The 19,501-nt window shown below is 33.5% G+C and overlaps 1 protein-coding gene across 1 annotated transcript; it reads right to left on the bottom strand.

Moving 5' to 3' along the window:
• Positions 1-84: 84 nt before the first annotated feature.
• On the bottom strand, positions 85-18,673 carry SdhD (succinate dehydrogenase, subunit D). Its single transcript, XM_076476817.1, has 4 exons — positions 18,515-18,673; positions 9,363-9,521; positions 6,472-6,616; positions 85-1,062 (listed from the first exon to the last, which is right to left on the bottom strand). Exons 1-4 carry the CDS (start codon positions 18,549-18,551, stop codon positions 885-887), a joined length of 519 nt encoding a protein of 172 aa, XP_076332932.1. The 5' UTR covers positions 18,552-18,673; the 3' UTR covers positions 85-884.
• Positions 18,674-19,501: the final 828 nt, after the last annotated feature.

Genomic DNA, 19,501 nt, shown 5'->3' with positions numbered 1-19,501 from the left:
GCTTTATTGAAACACTAATTCTTTCATTGTTGTCTTCTTCCAGTAACTTAAGTTTATTTTTAAATTAATTACAAACACAATAACTTGTATGCTCCAATTTATTTATCCACAACTAGTGTACAAAAAACATCAAACAAAATATTAAGCACTATATAAATTCTGGTGATGTGAATCTGTATATTAATTTAAGGATAATGCAGTAATTGATGTTATAGATTTTAGGCCATACATGCTAATGCCTTTATAGGTTGAATGTACAGGTTCCTGATTACATGTTGAAAGATCAAACAAGTGTTCCGCAAAACTACCACAAGGACAACAGCTTATGTTAAAAACTGAAATATCTAAAAATTCAAAGTAATATAAAAAAAAACTATCTGATATTACAAAACTCATCTGAGTTCCTTTTATAATTTATGTTATTTTATGAAAAGAAAAAAAAGATTGAGTTATGATTATTAAAAAAAAACCAAAGTTTGTGAACTAAACCTACAACTTTACCAAGAGAAATTTTTATAAGCGTTTATAACAACACCGAATGAATACATTAATTTAAAAATGTTAAAGGTCCACCAGGTTCCACTTTACAACTAACTTGTTAAATAAATCAAAAAATTTCCTGGATTTTAAGGTATGTTCACAAATAACAGAGGTAATTTGTAATGTAACATTTTCTTTAAAGAATCACATTAAGTTATTTTTATTACCTACAATTTCAAGTACAAAAACCAAAACTGTTTTCCAAGCTCAATTAAAATAAAAATTTGAAGCTTCAAACTTATAAAAATGTTTTTATATATCTTACTTTCAAAAGCTATAGATTAGTGTTTAATGAAATGGAACACATACTGTTTTCTGGCAATCTAACACAACAGAATCTTTCTTCACAATTTCCAAAACATCTTTATTGCTTGTACAAGCCCAACATCACTGTAGTTAAAGTAAAAGAGCCCACCAAGTGTCAACATTGTCATACCATAGACACCTGCCACTGCTATTTTTGGAATGGTAGACCCAAATAAGCTTGGTCGAATGTAATCCACTACAATGGATTCCATCCCCCTAAAAAATACAAGGACTAAATAAATCATATTTTAAACTTTTACATATTGTAACTTTAATGGGTTAAAGAAAATTAAACATTTCAAAAACAAATTTGTTAGATTTCATTTCAAAAATATTTCATTAAGACAAAAATGATACTGGTTTATAATACACAACAGAAAAACAAAGTTTATATTTTTGTTAAAATTTATGCTTAAGTCTTAACTTAGAAATCTAATATAATGAGAAATTACATCACCTTGACATAAGTTTATAATGCATAAATATCAAAATCATTAACAAAAGGGAGAAGTAACAAAGAAAATTATCCATCAGTTACAACAGATATGTATGAACTAAATCCTTTAACATTCAAGAACAGATTGTAAAGGTTGACTAACTGAAATCATTAGAGAAAGTATGTTAGGTTTTATAGAGCCATGGTTCTTTACAGTATCTGACTTGTTGGTGATAAATTACAATAAACAAATAGCACACAGTCCAGTATTTTAAAATAATGTATTAAAACAAGTCAAACATGTATACAAAGGTTCATTAGACAATTTATCAGCACAGTTGAAAACAGTATTCAATTCTCTTTTTTTGTTCAAAGTCCTCAAAGGCTAATTTAGTTACTTTAGAATCCAAATAACAAGATTAGTTCTTCTCTAATCTATTATTACAATACAATGAGTTTATTACATTTTTAACTCACCACTGTATATTATGGCTATACTCAATCATCCAGTCTACATCTTATATAACATACACAACACCAATCTAGAACTATACTAAATATGATGTAATAGTGCTTGATTATTAGCAACAAGAAAAATTCACAAGATGCAAGTAATTGTCAATATGCAATTGAAGTGCACTAGAAATGATATTAAACAGTAAGCAAAGTTGCTATAACTATCACTTCTAAAAATAACTTAAAGTAAATAATAATCTAGTATTAAACTTCAAATAAACAGTGATGTATATCTACAAAAGTTTAAAGTTTATTTAGAAAACAAACAAAATTTGTATCTACAAAAATTTAAACTTCTCAGCACTACTGTTAGCTGAAATAAGTAAATCCAAGACACTTCAATTCTTGGGGTTGTTCAGTCTGCTAATTTAATTTTGGAGAGCAGTATCAGGTAACTGATGAACTTCTGTCAGATACCTTTCTTAACCCTCCTTCCTGTCGTGAATGTTACATTATATATTACAAAGCAACAAGTTAATTACCCACATTTCAATAGTTCATATTGGTATTCATGTTTGTCTTACTTATACAGTACTGGGCAAAACTGTTCGGAGAAGAGAATATTTTGTTACTGTTTCCATTTTATGCGACCAATTCTTACATGCCATTTCAAAATGGCAATTTCAACACTACAGTAACACTTCACTGAGTCCCTATTGATAATTGAATGAGACATGGTGAAAAACTTATTTTTAGAATTGCCATATACTTGTACTATGGGGACATCAAAAGGGTTCTGCTTAAACGAACATCTGATCAAACTTAGGGTCTGAAATAACTCATGGTAGCCTCATGCACTGTCTTAAGTATGTAGAGAGAAGCATTTTAATAGCAATACATAAATAAACCTTGATAAAAACAGTGTTTAACACTATATATAAAGTTTTGTTGCCATGCCAAAACCCAAAAAGCAAAGTGAAATTGTCAGTAAATTAAAGAGTTTGCATAAAAGCTTAAGATGATGCTAGTTTGACTCTTCAAATAAATTGCTGCAGACTTAAAATACTCCCCAAACATAATCTAGTACACCATAAATTGCAAGACTGAGACAGATACATTTAAATATACTCTTCAAAAAAAGCAAACTCAAAAGGGATATTTTTTTTATTTTAAAGAGAAATATATGTAATAACATTACAAGCTCAGAGTATGTGATATTACATGTGTTAAGGCACTGATTGTCAGACCAAAATGACAATAAAAGTTGTGCACTTTCAAAACGGAGGAAAACATCAGATTTTTTGCCAAAACGCATGCGTGTCCAATAAATTTGTTTGAGAGATCTGCATGTTCTGCAAGTGCAACATGTGCAAAATCCCTATAAAAGTGACGGGTTCTCGGTTTCCATAGCTCAGTGTTAAGCCACCGACACGCAACACAATTACGCCAAGACTGACTGAAGCACAACGCAACAATGCCATTGGTAGCTTGGAAGCAGGCGAATCTCGATCAGATGTTGCCAGAGCTGTGAATGTCCACCCAAGCACCATCACAAGGCTATGGAATCGTCACCAACAACATGGATCAACTTGTGACCGTCTATGATCTGGCAGACCTCGTGTGACCACGCCCACACGAGATCACTACATCCGGTTACGTCACCTTTGGGATAGGACCACCACTGTGACGTCTACTGCCTCAACCATACCAGGGCTGTGTAGGGTTTCCAATCAGACCGTACGCAACCGTCTACGAGATTCTTAGGCCCCATGTGCAACCCATCATGGTGAATGTCAACGACGTTTTTCAACATGACAACGCCTGTCCTCACACAGCCCGACTCACCACTGTCCTCGTGAGACACCACAACATCAACGTTCTTCCCTGGCCCTCCAGATCACCAGATTTAAACACCATCGAATATCTTTGGGACGAATTGGACCGACGTCTGCAACGGTGACAACCTCAACCGCAGACTCCACCTCAGCTTGCAGCAACTTTGCAAGCTGAGTGGACAGCCATTCCACAGGATGTGATTCATCATCTCATTGCTTCTATGGGCAGGAGATGCCAAGCAGTTATTGATGCTCACGGGGGGCATACTCGTTATTGACGTTGAGTGACGTTAAACTTCAACTAGTGAGTGTGGACTTCACCTTTACAGACTTTGGATGTTCAGCAGTGATTGTGCAAAGTTTAACACATGTCATGCACAACTACCCGGAATAAACTTAACAAGTTGTCTCAAATTTTGCCTTTTGCGTTTCTTTTTTTGAAGAGTATATATAAAAGGAGGAAGCAGAACACCCACATTCAAAGGATACTAATGTTATGTACCTTCACTCTTGCAACCTTTTGGACATAAGGAAGACTGCCACTGATCTTAACCCCAAGATAGAAGACCATGTACCCAATGGAAAAAAACGTTTAGATTTACAGTATCAAAGACTCAACAAGAATGAAATATTTAGTTATGTAACAGTTCAGTTTTTACTTGGATGTCAAATATTGTCAATAGACAAATTTGCTAAAAAAAGTATAAAAACTGGACTGTTAATTGTTGGAAAAGGGTGTTATGGATGAATTAGTTCAAGTTTTAAATATTTGGTTCAAAGTGAAGCATGAAGCATTGGGGAGGCAGTGTGATGGTTTGGAGGTATCTTTCTGCTGAAGTGATAGGAGATATTTGCAAAATAGATGGAATAATGGACCATTATCATCAGATAGCAATCTGTCATGGTATACCCAGTGGTCTATGTATTATGATAAAGGATTCTACTAACAAACACTCATTCAACTTCTGCAGAAATTAACTATATATTAATACCTGCAATTATGAGAGTAAAAGGGACACACAAAATATTGATTGTCTGCTGAACTCAAGTACTTCCACCAAGTTCCTGTTGTAATAAATATGAAATTTAAAGTTTTGATGTTTAACCTGTCATTTACCTTCCCATTGTTCTTTCACAGTAGTCTAACATCATGCTTTTGCACAGTACAGTATATGCAACTTAGAAATTGATGTAAAACATTTCACAAACTATGGTGAATCATAAAGTTGTGTCTTTACACAAAATAGTGGTTTAGTGCAAGAGAACACACACACACACAAAATTCTTATTTCTACACGAGCACCCAAAATTTTCAATATCCAGAATATTCTGAATGTAAGAAATAGTTTAACAAGCTTTGGAATTGCTATAACCTAATCAAACAACAGATGTACTTACTACACACCAAAGGACAATAAAGAAACATTGGTTAACAAACTCTACACATACACATTAACGGAAAAAGAAATTCATTACAAAATTACTACTATATACAACATTCAATGTATTATTTAACTTGGTTGTCATAATTAATTAATGTTGGTAATGTAGTTTGATATTTTTGTTCTCACAGCTCATAAAATTTAAATTACCTACCAACTTATTCGTTTTTAATGGGAATGTATTTGTTGTACTTTTGAACATTCCATTTCATAGTGTAACCTAAACATGTTATTTCTTGCACCAATTTTAGTTCTAATGACGTACATTACCTAATCATGCAACACAATGATCATTTAGATTTAAACAAATGCTAAGCACTGCAAAATACAACTAAACAAAAGGTTATTAAAGAGCTGATATCCACTTAGTTAAATGAATGTCAAGACAAACTGGTGACGAATATAATTTTGACATGTACATTTGGAAACTGTATTTTTAATTGTATTTGTATTTTTGTAAATTTGTAAATTAATTTGTATTTTAACTTTAGAAGTTAAAACATGTTTGACTCATTTCACTTTTAATGCACTGGTCAGTATCACTTGCAATACCTTATGAAACTGAGGTTAGAAACTTGATCTTTAAAATTGAGAAGTCTTTTTATTTGTTCATTACATGTTTTTTCCCCATAACGTTTTGAGGTGACTGAGCCACTACCTTCATATAACTTAATTCAATTGAACTTCAATGACTCATTTGGTTGCTTTGCTTAACTTTATGTAGTACAGGTAATATCTTTCATAGAGAAATTTATATCACTGAGCTCATGTATTTCAAAGAGTCTAAAGGAAAAACCACAATGAAATAGATGCTAATATTTAAACATAATTAGGTGTCAGACCCTTAAAGCTAAAAACAACTATATATACATATCAGACATCAAATTCAGAATAATTCAAGATATTCAAACATTATGGTAATTAAAAAGGATGACTGACCAGATCAGTGACCAAAAGTTAGAGTTAGTATTCAAGATGTATCTCACTGAAATACATACATTTTTTTTTACCCACACTAATACTGATTGATGTCTGGTTACTCATCTTGCCATCCCTCTTTTGAAACTTAGAATTAATGTGTGAAAAGTAAGACCTTTACACCATAATTCATGTCAACCACATTTCTTATTACTATATGGGTTTTAAATGGTGCTACATTGTTTTAATGAAACTAACACTTTCTTAAAGGTTTATGGTTAACATTTATTTAACACTTTACATCAATTTGACAAAATGGTTTTTTGCTTGAAAAAACGTTAAGTTTCCCTAATAATTTAATATTTCAAAGTTGAGTTTATTTATTAAAATTATTAAAAAACAAAAACAGTTATATCAAAAAACTTACTCGTGCTTAAAACTGCTTATCCAAATACTTACAACAGCAGACTTCAAGTACTATCTTCTATTACATTAATAAATTTTCACTGCTCAATAAAATAAGGAAAATGGTCTTTACCAGTGCACATGTGTTGTTAAAGCAAATGCTAGGGCATAATCCATCACTGGACTAGGAAACATAAATGATGCAGGTACTATTCCAAACAAGGAAGTTGCTAAAACTCTCTCTCCAGCCCAAATTTTGGTATGGTTGTGTGCGTGTGCTACATAACATGAGACAAGCAACATAAATATCAAACAAAGTCACAAGAGTATTAAAATGTAAATAAGAATATACATCAGATTATTAACAGTTTGAGCAGAAAATTAGTCGTAACAATCCTATTCAGACCTTCTTAACTCAGAATGTATCAATTGCATCTTCACGAAATGACATTCTTTTATTAAATTATGCCAATCTGTTGTACAAAAAAAAACATGAATTTTTTTACGTAAGGTATTTTCCCTAAATATATGTGTGTGAATTTACAAAGTCTGTATCTAGTCAGTCTGAATAAAAGGTGATTTTTCATTTTAAGAATAAATTACTTCACATTACAGTTTTCTTATTGAATTTAATTAACCACTAGAGCCACTTTAATCACTGTCAAAGTTTTGTCTGACAAAACTTTACATTTAATCCTTTATTTTTTCCACATTGCAATGCTAAATGTAATGAAATCAATATATAGAGAAGTGAAAAGTTTTAAAACATGAAATAAAATTAATACCTTTTTCATTCATTGAATGAAGCACTTGTGAGATTAACTTAATTATCTTCCCAACTTCATGTTAACCTTCTCACTCTAAAAGGTTGTAACATACTTTGACCTATTCATTTTGATGCCAAATTTATTTCATAAACCAAATTTTAATATAGGTTTTAACTTCTTAATTTTATAAGAAAATATTTAAAACACATCCTCAATCTCCCCTCATATCAGAATCATGGCATTTGTTCAAGTCTTCTTCCTTTTCAAATTTATTTATCATACCTCTCTGACATAGAGTTTAATGTAAATTATACATTACAATATAGTTAATACAAACTCAAAGTAATTTTTACAGCCTTCAATCTTATTTGTTTACAAAATCAGAACCACCCATCATCACTCTTTCACAAATTGCTAATTATTATATCACAACCTTTATACCAGTTATAACTATAACCAACAAAAGTTTAAATTTACTGAATGATGTGTAATATAATACTACACTGTTTTCACTGCAGAGTAATGTCTATTTCATCTTCATGTTTGAAAGTTTATATTGTAGTGTTCATATCAAGTAGCTAATTTAAGTATCTCTTGCCTTGGTTAGAAAGCCATTTAAACTATAGTAGTTAAGACTCTATTTGCTATTTTTCTTATTATTATTCTGTATTTTTAGGTGCATTAGTTAGATGAATAAAGATTATATATTCTACTGGTACCATAATTACAAGTAAGCTTAAATTTCAAAATATCATTAGCTGCTGATTGCAAAAAAGAGGTCAAGTATGCATTATTTCAAATTGATGAAGAGGAATCCACTTTTCAGAAAATAAAAGTCTAGAGATGGCTTGAAGGGGTAACAAAAAACTTTATAAATGTACAATGCATCAACAAAATTATATGATCAATCAGGTATCATCAACTCAGTATGGGAGTGAGTTAATTTTTTGGTGTAATTGTCTATTTTGGACCAAAGGACTTTATATAAAAAAAAAAAGCAAGAAATAACAGAGTGCCCATTAACTGTTTCCCTAAGACTAAGTAAACACCATATTATCTTTGCACTTTACATTAATTGCCTATAAGCCTTATCAACTCTTGCACATTCAGGTCTTCAAAAAAATAATATAGTATTTATATATGCATTTTAAAACCCCAAAATATATTATGCACCAGAAAAAAATTTCTCAAAACTACTATAATTTAACTCGCTTTTTAACAGCTGTAAATATGTATAAAGTATAAAAAGTTAGCTGCTCAAAGTTGAACACAAATTATCAAAGACAAAAGATCTAAAGCTAACTGTCTACTTATATTCATCAAAAAAGAAACAATTGTAATGAGCCATGCAGAGAAGAATATGCTTTTTATATTGATTATAAACATCCCAATTAGGTTAGTACAAGTGGTTAGATAATTGTACTAAGTTATGAAAAGATGAAGAGACTTTTCTTGTGGATTTAACAAATATGTTGATACCTAAGAAAATCAGAGGTGGAAGATTCATATTTTATATTATTGCTAGTGATTATGTACAGTTTGCTTAAATTTGATTGAACACTCTGAAAGCTTTATTAAGAAAGCTATAACACTTACAACAAAGAATGCAGAATAAAGATAGCACATGACACAGAGTTTAATTTTCTTTTGAAATTAAGACCAACATTAAAATTAGACTTAACTACATTCTGACAGCAAGTTTAATGACATACACTGACAATACAGCAGTTAAACTAAATTGAGATGTTCAATTTGACCCTATTGTAGAGAATGTTTAATTTGTTTTGACTTCACAGCAAAGTTATGATGGCTATCTGAATTAGCTGTCCCTAACTTAACAGTGAAAGACAAGAGAGAAGTGGGCTAGTCATCACCTAGTCAGAGAAAACTTAATATATAAATTTAGCAATACGATAATACTATGTCATGACTGATTAAAACATTGTAATATTTAAAAATATGTAACTATATACACAAATTTGTTTAATAAAACCACTGTTTTCAACTACTTCATATCAAGCAAAGTTTAAAAATGCATTCAGAAAATGCATATATTTTGACTAACAAGATTAACAAAAAATAATTTCATTACTTAAACAAAACTGTTTACACTTACTCTAAAGAGGTTTAATTTTTTTAAGAAAAATACACTGTGCATATAAATTTACCTTTACTCTTTAAAACACTTGTAATTTGATTACCATAACTTTTTTTACTATTTCATGATGTATGAATGTGGAAAATAATGCAAAATTACCATTTGAAGTTTCTTTTACTGCACTGATGTGAAATGGCTTTATTACACCTTTATGGTCATAGCCTTTGACTCCTCTTTCTAGATTGCTTACAGCTGGTAAAATAACTTGAGAAACTGGGCATTTCAGGGAAGAAGCTGCAAGCAGCTGAACTCCACTCACTGAAAGATATAAAATTACAAAACATAAAATGTAAACACTAGTAGTATATATTCATATTTTAATCTATTAAATATCTTGTATTAAGAGCCATATTAGATGCTATCATTTGTCAAGTGCTCAGTTAAAATAATGGTTGGTTGATTGGTTTGTTTTGTGGTGCAAAGTAACCAGGCTATCTGTGCCAAACATCTGGTAAAAAGTAAAGTAAAATTATTAAAATTCATAAAAGGAAATTAAGGTAAAACAAAACAAAGTTTAATTTTTGAATTAAAAACATAAATACCATTAAATCCAATGTTTACATCTAGTCTACAGCAGTAAGAGAAAAACTACAGTAATACAAGTTGTGAAGAACTTTCTGTAGCATAACTATAATTATCATAACTGGTCAGGATGACTAACAGGTAAGTTCAAAAATCAGCATCACTCACCTGAAGTTGACCTTTCCAAGCCTGGTTTTGAGTTATTTAACATTACAGCCATTTTCTAATTTCAAATCACACTAAATGTAATTTGATTCTTGAAAGGGAATCACATTAAGAAAGGTCTAATGTATAAATTAAAAACAAGACAAACTTAAATAGCATTAAAAAGATTAATGGCCTTTAAAAAAACATTTAATTGGACAGTGTCACCACTGCCAATAATGTTGTAACATTATTGATAAACCTTGGGATAAAAATGTTTAAAATGGTGCCATCATCAAGAGTCATAATGACAGCAAGAGAGTAAAATGTGGCATATTGAGATCCAAGTGCCCCACAGACAAGACAATGGTGCACAAGTCCCAGATAAAAAAAAACGATGAGTTAAAAAAAGGGGCCAATGCATAGTCTAGTTAGAACAACTTCCTCTTTCTGATCCTCACAGAAGCAAGACAGCCAAAGCCCAATAGAGGGTTTTATTTCGAAAAGCTTGTTTTCACGTTGCTCACTCCAAGTTGACTACCAACTGGTATGGAGCCGAGCCTTGAATACAGCACTATAGTCCATGTACAGAACAGGCAGAGCAGTGATAGTGCCAGAACAGATAAATTTAGCTATGGTGTCGGCGAGCTCCTTCCCGCAAATACAAACGTGGCCTGGTATCCAGAAAAACTGAATAGAAGTAGATGTTAAAGAGAGATAGGCCAGTTGGTTTTGAATATTGGCAAGAACAAGGTGAAAACAAATATGAAGCGATTCCAGGGCCAACAAAGAACTAAATGAGTCGGTATAAATAGAGCGATTTGAGCACTGCTTAACTTGTATGTGATCCAGGCCAGGGGAAAGGCATACAGTTCAGCAGTGAACATAGAAGCTATAGAGGGGATTCTGCATGCAACCACTGAACCACAACATACCATGGCAGAACCCACACAGCCACCTGATTTCAAACCCTCTGTATAAATAGGAAAGGAAGGATGGTTCGAAAGATGTTCAGCAAATAACAGACAGTTTTACCAATCAGGCATGTCTGCTTTTCTCAGATGACTTAAAGATAGGTCACATTTGGGGACTGTAAGAAGCCATGGTGGGATGGGCTGACCAGTGGATACAGCAATGTTATCCAAAGACAGACCCAATTCGTCCAACTGCAACTGGATATGAAGGCCAAAAGGAGCATTGACAAATCATCTGTTCTGAAAAAGTATGGCCCACCGAGGAAGGAAAACAACCCCAAGTGGGATGCTTTGGAAAGGAACAAAGTTTCAAAGCATATAGTAAAGACAATTGCAAACAGTATAAGCTCTGAATTAGGGAAGTGCAGAAACCCCAGTGTAGAGCCAAAGTCTTTGATGATAAATGGGGTCCAGCATCTTAAGACCAAGGTCCTAGCAGAGCCATAGACCAGTTATCCATAGTTGAGTTTTGATCGAATAAGAGCACGATATATCATAGCATAGAACATCAATCCACTCCCCAAGTGGTGGAAGAGAGGACATGGAGGATGTTCAGTGCTCTTGTACATTTGACTGTAGCTGCTTGATGTATGGTATAAAGGTTAGTTTCAGTTAAAGATAAGCCCCAAGAACACTGTCTCAGGTACCATAAGCAGCACAATTTCACTAATAATATGGAGTTCAGGATCAAGGTGAATATCCCATTGGCAGCAAAAGTGCATGCAAATGGTTTTTGAGAAAGAGAAGTTAAAGCCATTTATTGTGATCCACTTCAGTACACAACTGAGGGGAGTCTATAGCTGCTGCTTAATGTACCTCATGTTCAACAACTGACATGAGATGTGAAAGTTGTCAACATAGAGCCTGTTTGCAACAGTAAGAGGGAGTTGTTCAGTGATGCCTTTAATCTTTATATCGAAAAGTGTGACACTCAAAATCACAGCCCTGAAGGTCTCCAAGTTTCTGTAGAAAAGGAAAATGTGGAACTCACACGAACTTGGAATCTCCTGTCCATTAAAAAATGGTTAATAAAAATGGGCAAATGGCCACATAACCCATATATGTAAAGGTCTCACAAAATGCCATACCTCCATGTTGTATCATAAGACTTTTCAATGTCAAAGATACAAGATATCATTTGAGAAAGGCTTTTCTGACTGACATTTCAAGTGAAATCAGGTGGTCCATGGTGGAGCACTGTCGTCGGAAACCACACTGGATGGGTGAGAGCAGGTTATTTGACTCAAGAAATCAAACAAAATGAGCATTAATCATCCTCTCTAAGGTCTTACAGAGACAGCTCGTTAAAGCAATTGAACGATAGTTTGAAAAAATCTTGGGATCCTTCACAGGCTTAGAGAAAGGTAAGACAATAGCCTGGTGCCAGGCACCAAGAAAAACATTTTCCTGCCAGATCCAGTTAAAAACAATCGGAACACTAGCAAGAGAAGCAGGAGATAGATGGCACAGCATTTCCTAGTGTACATCAATGTACTGCCAGACCAATGAAGGGCCAGTTTGAATTCCACTAATATAAAGAGGCAATTATAGTCATAGAGACAATCAGCTTGAAAGAAAAGAGGTGATCGCTCTGCCCGAGTCTTGATAGCTAAGAAGGTGGAGGAAGAGGCAGAAGTGCTAGATACCTGGCAAAAGCTTTCACGAAGAGTATTGGCAATGCTCTAGATATCAGCTACTTCCTGACCATCAGAGACCAAGATCAAGAGGGGGACAGAATTATCTTGCCCACTGACCTTTTGAATCTTGTCCCACATGACTTTGGAGCTGGTGGTAGGATATATGCCAGTTGTAAATTTAATCCAAGATTCCTTCTGGCTTTGATGCCTTACCCACCAAGCATGTGCATGGTGGCCTACTGAAACGAGATGAGGTGCAAGAGTGTGGGATACCTACAAAATGGCCTTCCATGCCACGTAGCAGGCAAGATTCCACCATGGACAAGGATATCATGGAAAACGTGTTGATGTTTTAGGAATACATTGAGCAGCTGCTTGTATATTACAGTCAGTTACTGCTGCTACACAGTCGTCTATTGATGGCTTACAGACAATGGCAGGATCAAGTTCTGTAAGAGCAGTGAAATAGGGCCAATTGGCTTGATCCAGCTTCCACCGGGGCACGTAGGTCAGATGGCATCAACCATGGCCAGTCTCTTTCAAGATTATAGGAAAATGATCACTGCCTCATGAGTTATTGTCAACTCTCCATGAAAAATGGGAGAATAGTGAAGGGAAGCAAACTGAGAGATCAGTAGCAATAAAGTACAGACTAGGTGCATGAAAATAAGTATAAGACCCACTACTGAAAAGAGAAAGGTTGGTATCAGAGAGCATACGCTCTACAGAGCGACCCCTCCCTTTAATATCAGCACTTCCCCAGAGGGGATGATGTCCATTAAAATCCTCCAGAATTAAAAAGGGAGATGGCAACTGTTTAACAAGAGCATCAAGGTCTGATTGATCACAGGTCTCTTCATGAGACAGGTAGAGAGAATAAACAGTGATGGTATGGCTACAGCCTCCAAGGAAGGATGTGTCGAGTGACAAAGACAGGGTGGGCACATGCCGATCAACCAACAGTGCCACCCCTCCATCATACAGCCTGTCAATTCTAAACAAAGAAAACTGCTGAAAGGTGACTGTATTGGCAGGTTTCAGAAACATTTCCTGAAAAGAAAGACATTCAGGATGGTAAGAAGCAATCAGTGCTTTGATGTCATCCAGATTAGAATGTAAACCTTGACAATTCCACTAAACCAAGGTGGTAATTTTTGCTTATGTATAGGCAAACTGGGTGGAGAGCCCTTCTGTTTATGACCTCATCCTTTTTTCTTTGTTGTTTTTATTCGAAAGAGATCTGTTAACCTTAATCGATCCTGCCCTGAGTCTATTGGGCAGATCTTTATTGTTAGAAAATGATTCCAGCAATTGAGGACATGAATGAATGACAGTATTGCATCTTGGGGTGGGAGAAGATGTACCTGAAGAAATGCTCATACCCAGAACCAAAGGAAGTGGGGCTTGGGATTTGCTGGAATGTATGTTAGGTGTTGTATGTTGTTGTTGAAGTTGATTCATCAGCTTTAACCATGGAGGTCAAGACTTTTCATTTGGTTTGAGAACAAATCTTTTGGAGGGACAGAGAAATCCATCTGCACTCCCACTGTAGTAGTAGAACAAAGTGCAGCAGCATACGTCCAAGATGAAGTGATGGACAGCAACTTTCGAGCTTTAGAATAAATAATGTTATGAGTCATTCCCAAATGCAGCACTGCTTTTTCTTCCAGCGATTTAGAGCAAGAACAAATGTAGGACGGGCAAGAGCCATTGCAACTGACAGAATGAGAGTCAGTTTCACACACATAGGCATCATGGTCCTTGCCACTTCAATGAGCACATGTCAAGGAACCATGACATGACATCTTTGAGTGACCTAACTGTTGACATTGGAAACATTAGGGAGGGTTTGGAATGTGTAGACACATCCTGCAAATAAGATCACCTGCCTTGATGGTGACATGTGGACATGGTGATGTAAATGTCAGAATGAGGATATTGGTTGGCATCGTATTTCCATCTTTGTGAGTGGAAATATGCATGTATTTTCTTATAGCAAAGCCACGTGGGGCTATCTGCTGAGCCCACCAAGGGGAATCGAACCCCTGATTTTAGCGTTGTAAGTCCGTAGACATACCACTGTACTATCTGGGGGCAAGTGGAAATACACCTCACTGCAGAAACTCCTCAAGTAGAGAAACCAGTGAGAATCTCTGACTCAGGGATGTTCTTCAGATACAATGTCCACAACACCTGTTGAGAACATCCAACACTGATACTTGGTTGACCCCAGCCCAACTGGACTAGCCAACTGACATATGGGGGTCACCCCAAGGCTGCCTGTCTACAGGAATTCTAGGCCAAATTTGTGTGTTAGGGTTGGACCCCTCAACCACCAGGATCCTTTCCTCCCCTTCTCGGGTCTCTACACATGGCAAACACATTGGTGGATGTTTAGATCCCAGAGGAGGTAAACTGAAAGAACAGAACCTTCCCTGGGAGGTCCCCTCACCATGTACAGGAAGTTATGATTAACCAAAGTATTTCCCAATTATTAACAGTAGAAACAAAGATTCTGGGACAAAAACATATTTTTAATCCTAACAGGAAACCTGCTTTCCACTTGGACTAGTAATGAAACAGACTTGATATTTTCAGAAACAATTCATTTAAAAATTTACTAAAACTAACACATTTTGTGAAGATATACATCAAAAGTTGTAGTATAAAATACTTTACACTTGCAAGCATGTATATAAATTCACGTATATTATATTAAGCCTATTGGAAAAAAGTTAATAAAAAATATTTAAAAAACTTTAAAGTAAATGCTAAACAGGGGATGACAATATACAGAAAATAAGGAGCAATTTCATCTTTCAAAGCTGTTCTTCCAAAGTTACTCCTAATTAAAAAATGTAAAAACTTTAATCTCACCCTTTTTTCCTTCAAGAAATCATCAAATCTCCTTTATAATTTTGTATGGTACCTGTTTCCACTGCTGCTGATGCCAACTTATTCCATAAATTGAGCTTCCTATTTGAAGAACAAGACAGGATCCTAGCCTGTCTTTTCCAAATCTTATAGTAGTCCTTTTATTATTTTATTTTCAGAATTTAACACAAAGAAATCAAACACCCTCCGGTTACCATTTTCCAAAACGCCCTGTACATGATTATCTTTTATTTTTAATAAGAAAAATTAACTTGAGTAATTATCCCCGTAACCTTTCCACCCTTGGAATTACTATTAACCCTCCTTTAAAAATTTTTCCAAAGTCAATATCAATATGCTTTTTTTATTGAGAAACAAAAGCTGTATACAACATTCCAAATATGGTCTAAATAGTGATCTTTATAGAGTTAATTGCCTCTGTCCAATAATAAGTGTCTATAAATGCTCTGCCTCAGTGCTCAAGTGACTTATATGCCACTGTCAAGATCTTTTTCTTCAGATACACCATGGAATAAGTTTCTGTGTACATTCCATTCCATACTATTCAAATTGTAATATCCTCAAACATTTTACCTTACACTTACTATAATTTAATTACTTGCTTTTTAACAGGTACCCACTTAATTTAAACAATATGAACATTTGAAAGAGCTACTTGTAAGTTAAATTCATTTCAGTACAATGTTTTGTATATAATGGTAGCAGGATCATGTTCGATAATTAAGGTGCAAGGATGTATACCTTAAATGTTGTATGTGATCAAGTATCACTGTGAGAAATAAAATATTGCATAGAAACAAGTACATTATTGCACACAGAGCAATTTCAAAACTTAATATTTTACCATATTTTCAGTTTATTTGCCAATTTACTAAATGGTACTGATTCTGTAGTTTCTATCATCCTCAATACAGCTTAAAAATATCCTAGTTATATGTCATCAAACTGTTTTGCTTATTATATCCCATCAATATCTCTAATGACTAAGAAAAATGAAAAGCCCAAATACTGGCCCATAGAGCAAACCACTAGTTACAAAAATCTTGTTTGACTGGACTCCATTAATAACTTTTTCTCCCCTAACCATCTTGCAATCCAATTAATCAGTCTTCTCCAACCCTTACTCATGTTTTTCATTAATCATCTACATTAAACCTCACAAAAAGCTTTTTGAAATTTTAAGTATACCAAAATCACACCCTTTCCATAATCCACGTAACACGTTGAAAACAAAGAACTATTTGGTACAACAAAGCTTTCCTCTTATGCCTGTCCTTGAAAAAAGTAAAAAGTTAAACCTGGATTTAAACCAACAGAGTGATCCACCTGTGATAACCTTGTTTTGCTTACATTGTGTAGGTGAGAGTTGTGCTTGTTCTGTGCACACAGTTTCAGAAAAGTAACACTTAAACAGCACCACATGACCAGCCTTCATACCAGAAGATATTCATGAGGCTTCATCAAATATTAATGACACCTCCCATAAATCAGGCAATGAACATGGAATATGTGCATGTAAATAATATGCAAAATTTTTTATGAGTGAGCAAATTACAAATACAAAGTTAAAAATCAATTTTATTGTAATTTATGTAATGTTTAAAATGTTTATAGAACAATATGGATATCATACACACAGGGAAATCTGAACATTGAATAGTTTCCATCACTGGAGTTCCACAGTAGTTTGAACCCCACCCTTCTTGATGCAAAGTGTCCTTTATATACAACACCTCTATTTTTCATCACTTTTGGAATTTATAGAATCTGGCCAAATATCATTATTAAAAACAACATGGTTACAGAAATTTCATTACACCATTCTGTCATTGTGAAGAAATCCTAGACTTAAAGTACAGTCAAATTGACTCTGTGGAGAAAATTCAAATTATAGCTCCAATTTCCTAAGGTGTAAGGAATATCACTTACAATACTGCATCTGCTCTTATTCGTATATCCATATTTTTAAACTGGCATCAAACCAGAAAATATTTAAAATGTTCAATGCACTTGAGAACCATGAACTTGTAATTTGTATTTGCTTTATGTTTTCACTTGTACTTTTGTTTTCAAATAGAGGAAATTCAGACTGTTAAATTACAACTATTATTGTTCCTATGTGTGTGCTCTTCTACATATTAAATTCTACCCTTAAAATAAAACCAAAAGTCTGCATTAATACCAGTTTCTGGCAGTGAAGAATAACTACTATCTAGTTCTAAAAATTATCAGCTGTAACACTGTTTTTAAGATATGAATAATTTTAAAGCTAATGAAGTTCTATTAAAAATAAATTAACCCTATAATAATATTATATTTAAATACTTCACAATATACAAAAAAATTCTACATATCAAATTTATTTTATAGATTCTCATATCAATTAGAAATTAATGAATCCCATTTATTAGTTTAATGTAAAAAATTAAATAATTAAACTATTCAAAACTAACAAAAGTGACGTACATTCAATATTTATTGAGATCATTGAAGTAGATTGGAGTTTGTTTAAAATTTAGGCCTAATTAGAATATGATAAATCCCATTCAATTGTGAAACAAATCAAACTGCAATTCAGATCACTTTTCATTCCTTCACCGTCCGAAATTTCAACACAACGTGAGGATTTGCGTGCTCATAAAGGTCGAGTGTGGTATAATAAACATTTGTTCCGAAATGAAAACTAGTTTAAGTTTATATTTTATTGAAACTAGAAAATACTGCTAACGCTATAAGTTATAATAATAATAATAAAATAATTACCAGGCCTTAGTACTGGTAGAAGAACTAGGGTAGAAGTGAAACTAACAGTAAATTGCAATACTAGTTGTAACACTAGTAATAACAGGAAATGTTATATTGTTAAGTACAGTTATTCGTTGCATTTTCAAAAATTTCAAAAGAAACGTTCATCACTTTAAGAAATCATTTTCAAGGTATGGTGTTCTCACGTAGCAAGAAACATTTGTTATCAAACTAAAACAAACCATTTTGAAACAGTTTAAAACTATTAATGATGAAATGTTTCATAAATATTTATTTACTTATTTTCAAGTTACTAACACTAAATACTCCTAACCTCTTCCACAAACTCTGCTAACAAGTACCGCTGCCATTACACTTCAACCTTCCGTGGAGTAATAAGAGCTGACCTTTCCCGTTTAACACCGAAGCAGTAAATGAAACAAAATATTTATATATTAAGAAAAATATGTATTTATTTTCAACATTCGAAACGAAATGGAGATGTTTTTTAAATTATCATACACGTGTGGATTAACTATACTATAATAGTTTTGTACACTTTATTTTGCCAACACGGTAATCACTTCTCTTTTCAATTTATTTTAAAAATTCACGAATTTTAACAATAGTAGGTCAAACTTTAAAATGTATGAGTAAAAAGTTTAATCAGAAACAGTATTTTTAAAGCACGATTTGAACTTATAAAATAGTCTGGAAGTTTTTGTTTTTTAACATGTAATTTTTCGTTACAAAAAACTTTTGATTAGCACTTAAAGAGATTATCAAATTTCTAAAGAATTGTGGTTAGTAACTATGGGGACTTCCACAGACTTATGGTTGAAAGAAAGGTGTTGTAACAAATTATGTCGTTAAACGAGTCTTTTAATTATTATTCAGCCATAATAATGCACAGTTCAATCCATTTAACAATAACAGTAATGCGCAAATTCTGCAGAATAAATTATATTGTCGACCTTCTTCCAAAGACACTCACTTGGACTGCCTGTTCTTCTGAACACGAGGTTCATCCTGGTACTAACTTCATTTCTGAATTAATCCTCTCTTGGGATGGAATTGTACACTGGGCAGTAATGTCTTTTTTAGTAGCGACATTACTTTTTAGTAATCCCAAGTTAACGACGTTATTATTTGTGTTCTGCCAGTCGTGGCTTTCGAAAACTGATTTATAGTGTTGTAAGTCCGGGGACATGTCGCTGTGTCAGTGGAGGGTCATATTTAGAAGCTTCATTAAATCATGTGTCAAGAACAGCATTATTCGTTACTTTTTAACCTGCTAATATACTTAAACATATAAAATAAC

This window comes from Tachypleus tridentatus, chromosome 13 (genome assembly GCF_004210375.1).
Source record: "Tachypleus tridentatus isolate NWPU-2018 chromosome 13, ASM421037v1, whole genome shotgun sequence".
Lineage (NCBI taxonomy): Eukaryota > Metazoa > Arthropoda > Merostomata > Xiphosura > Limulidae > Tachypleus > Tachypleus tridentatus.
Note: the sequence above shows the minus strand (reverse complement) of the source record. Positions and strands in the feature narration are given on the sequence as shown.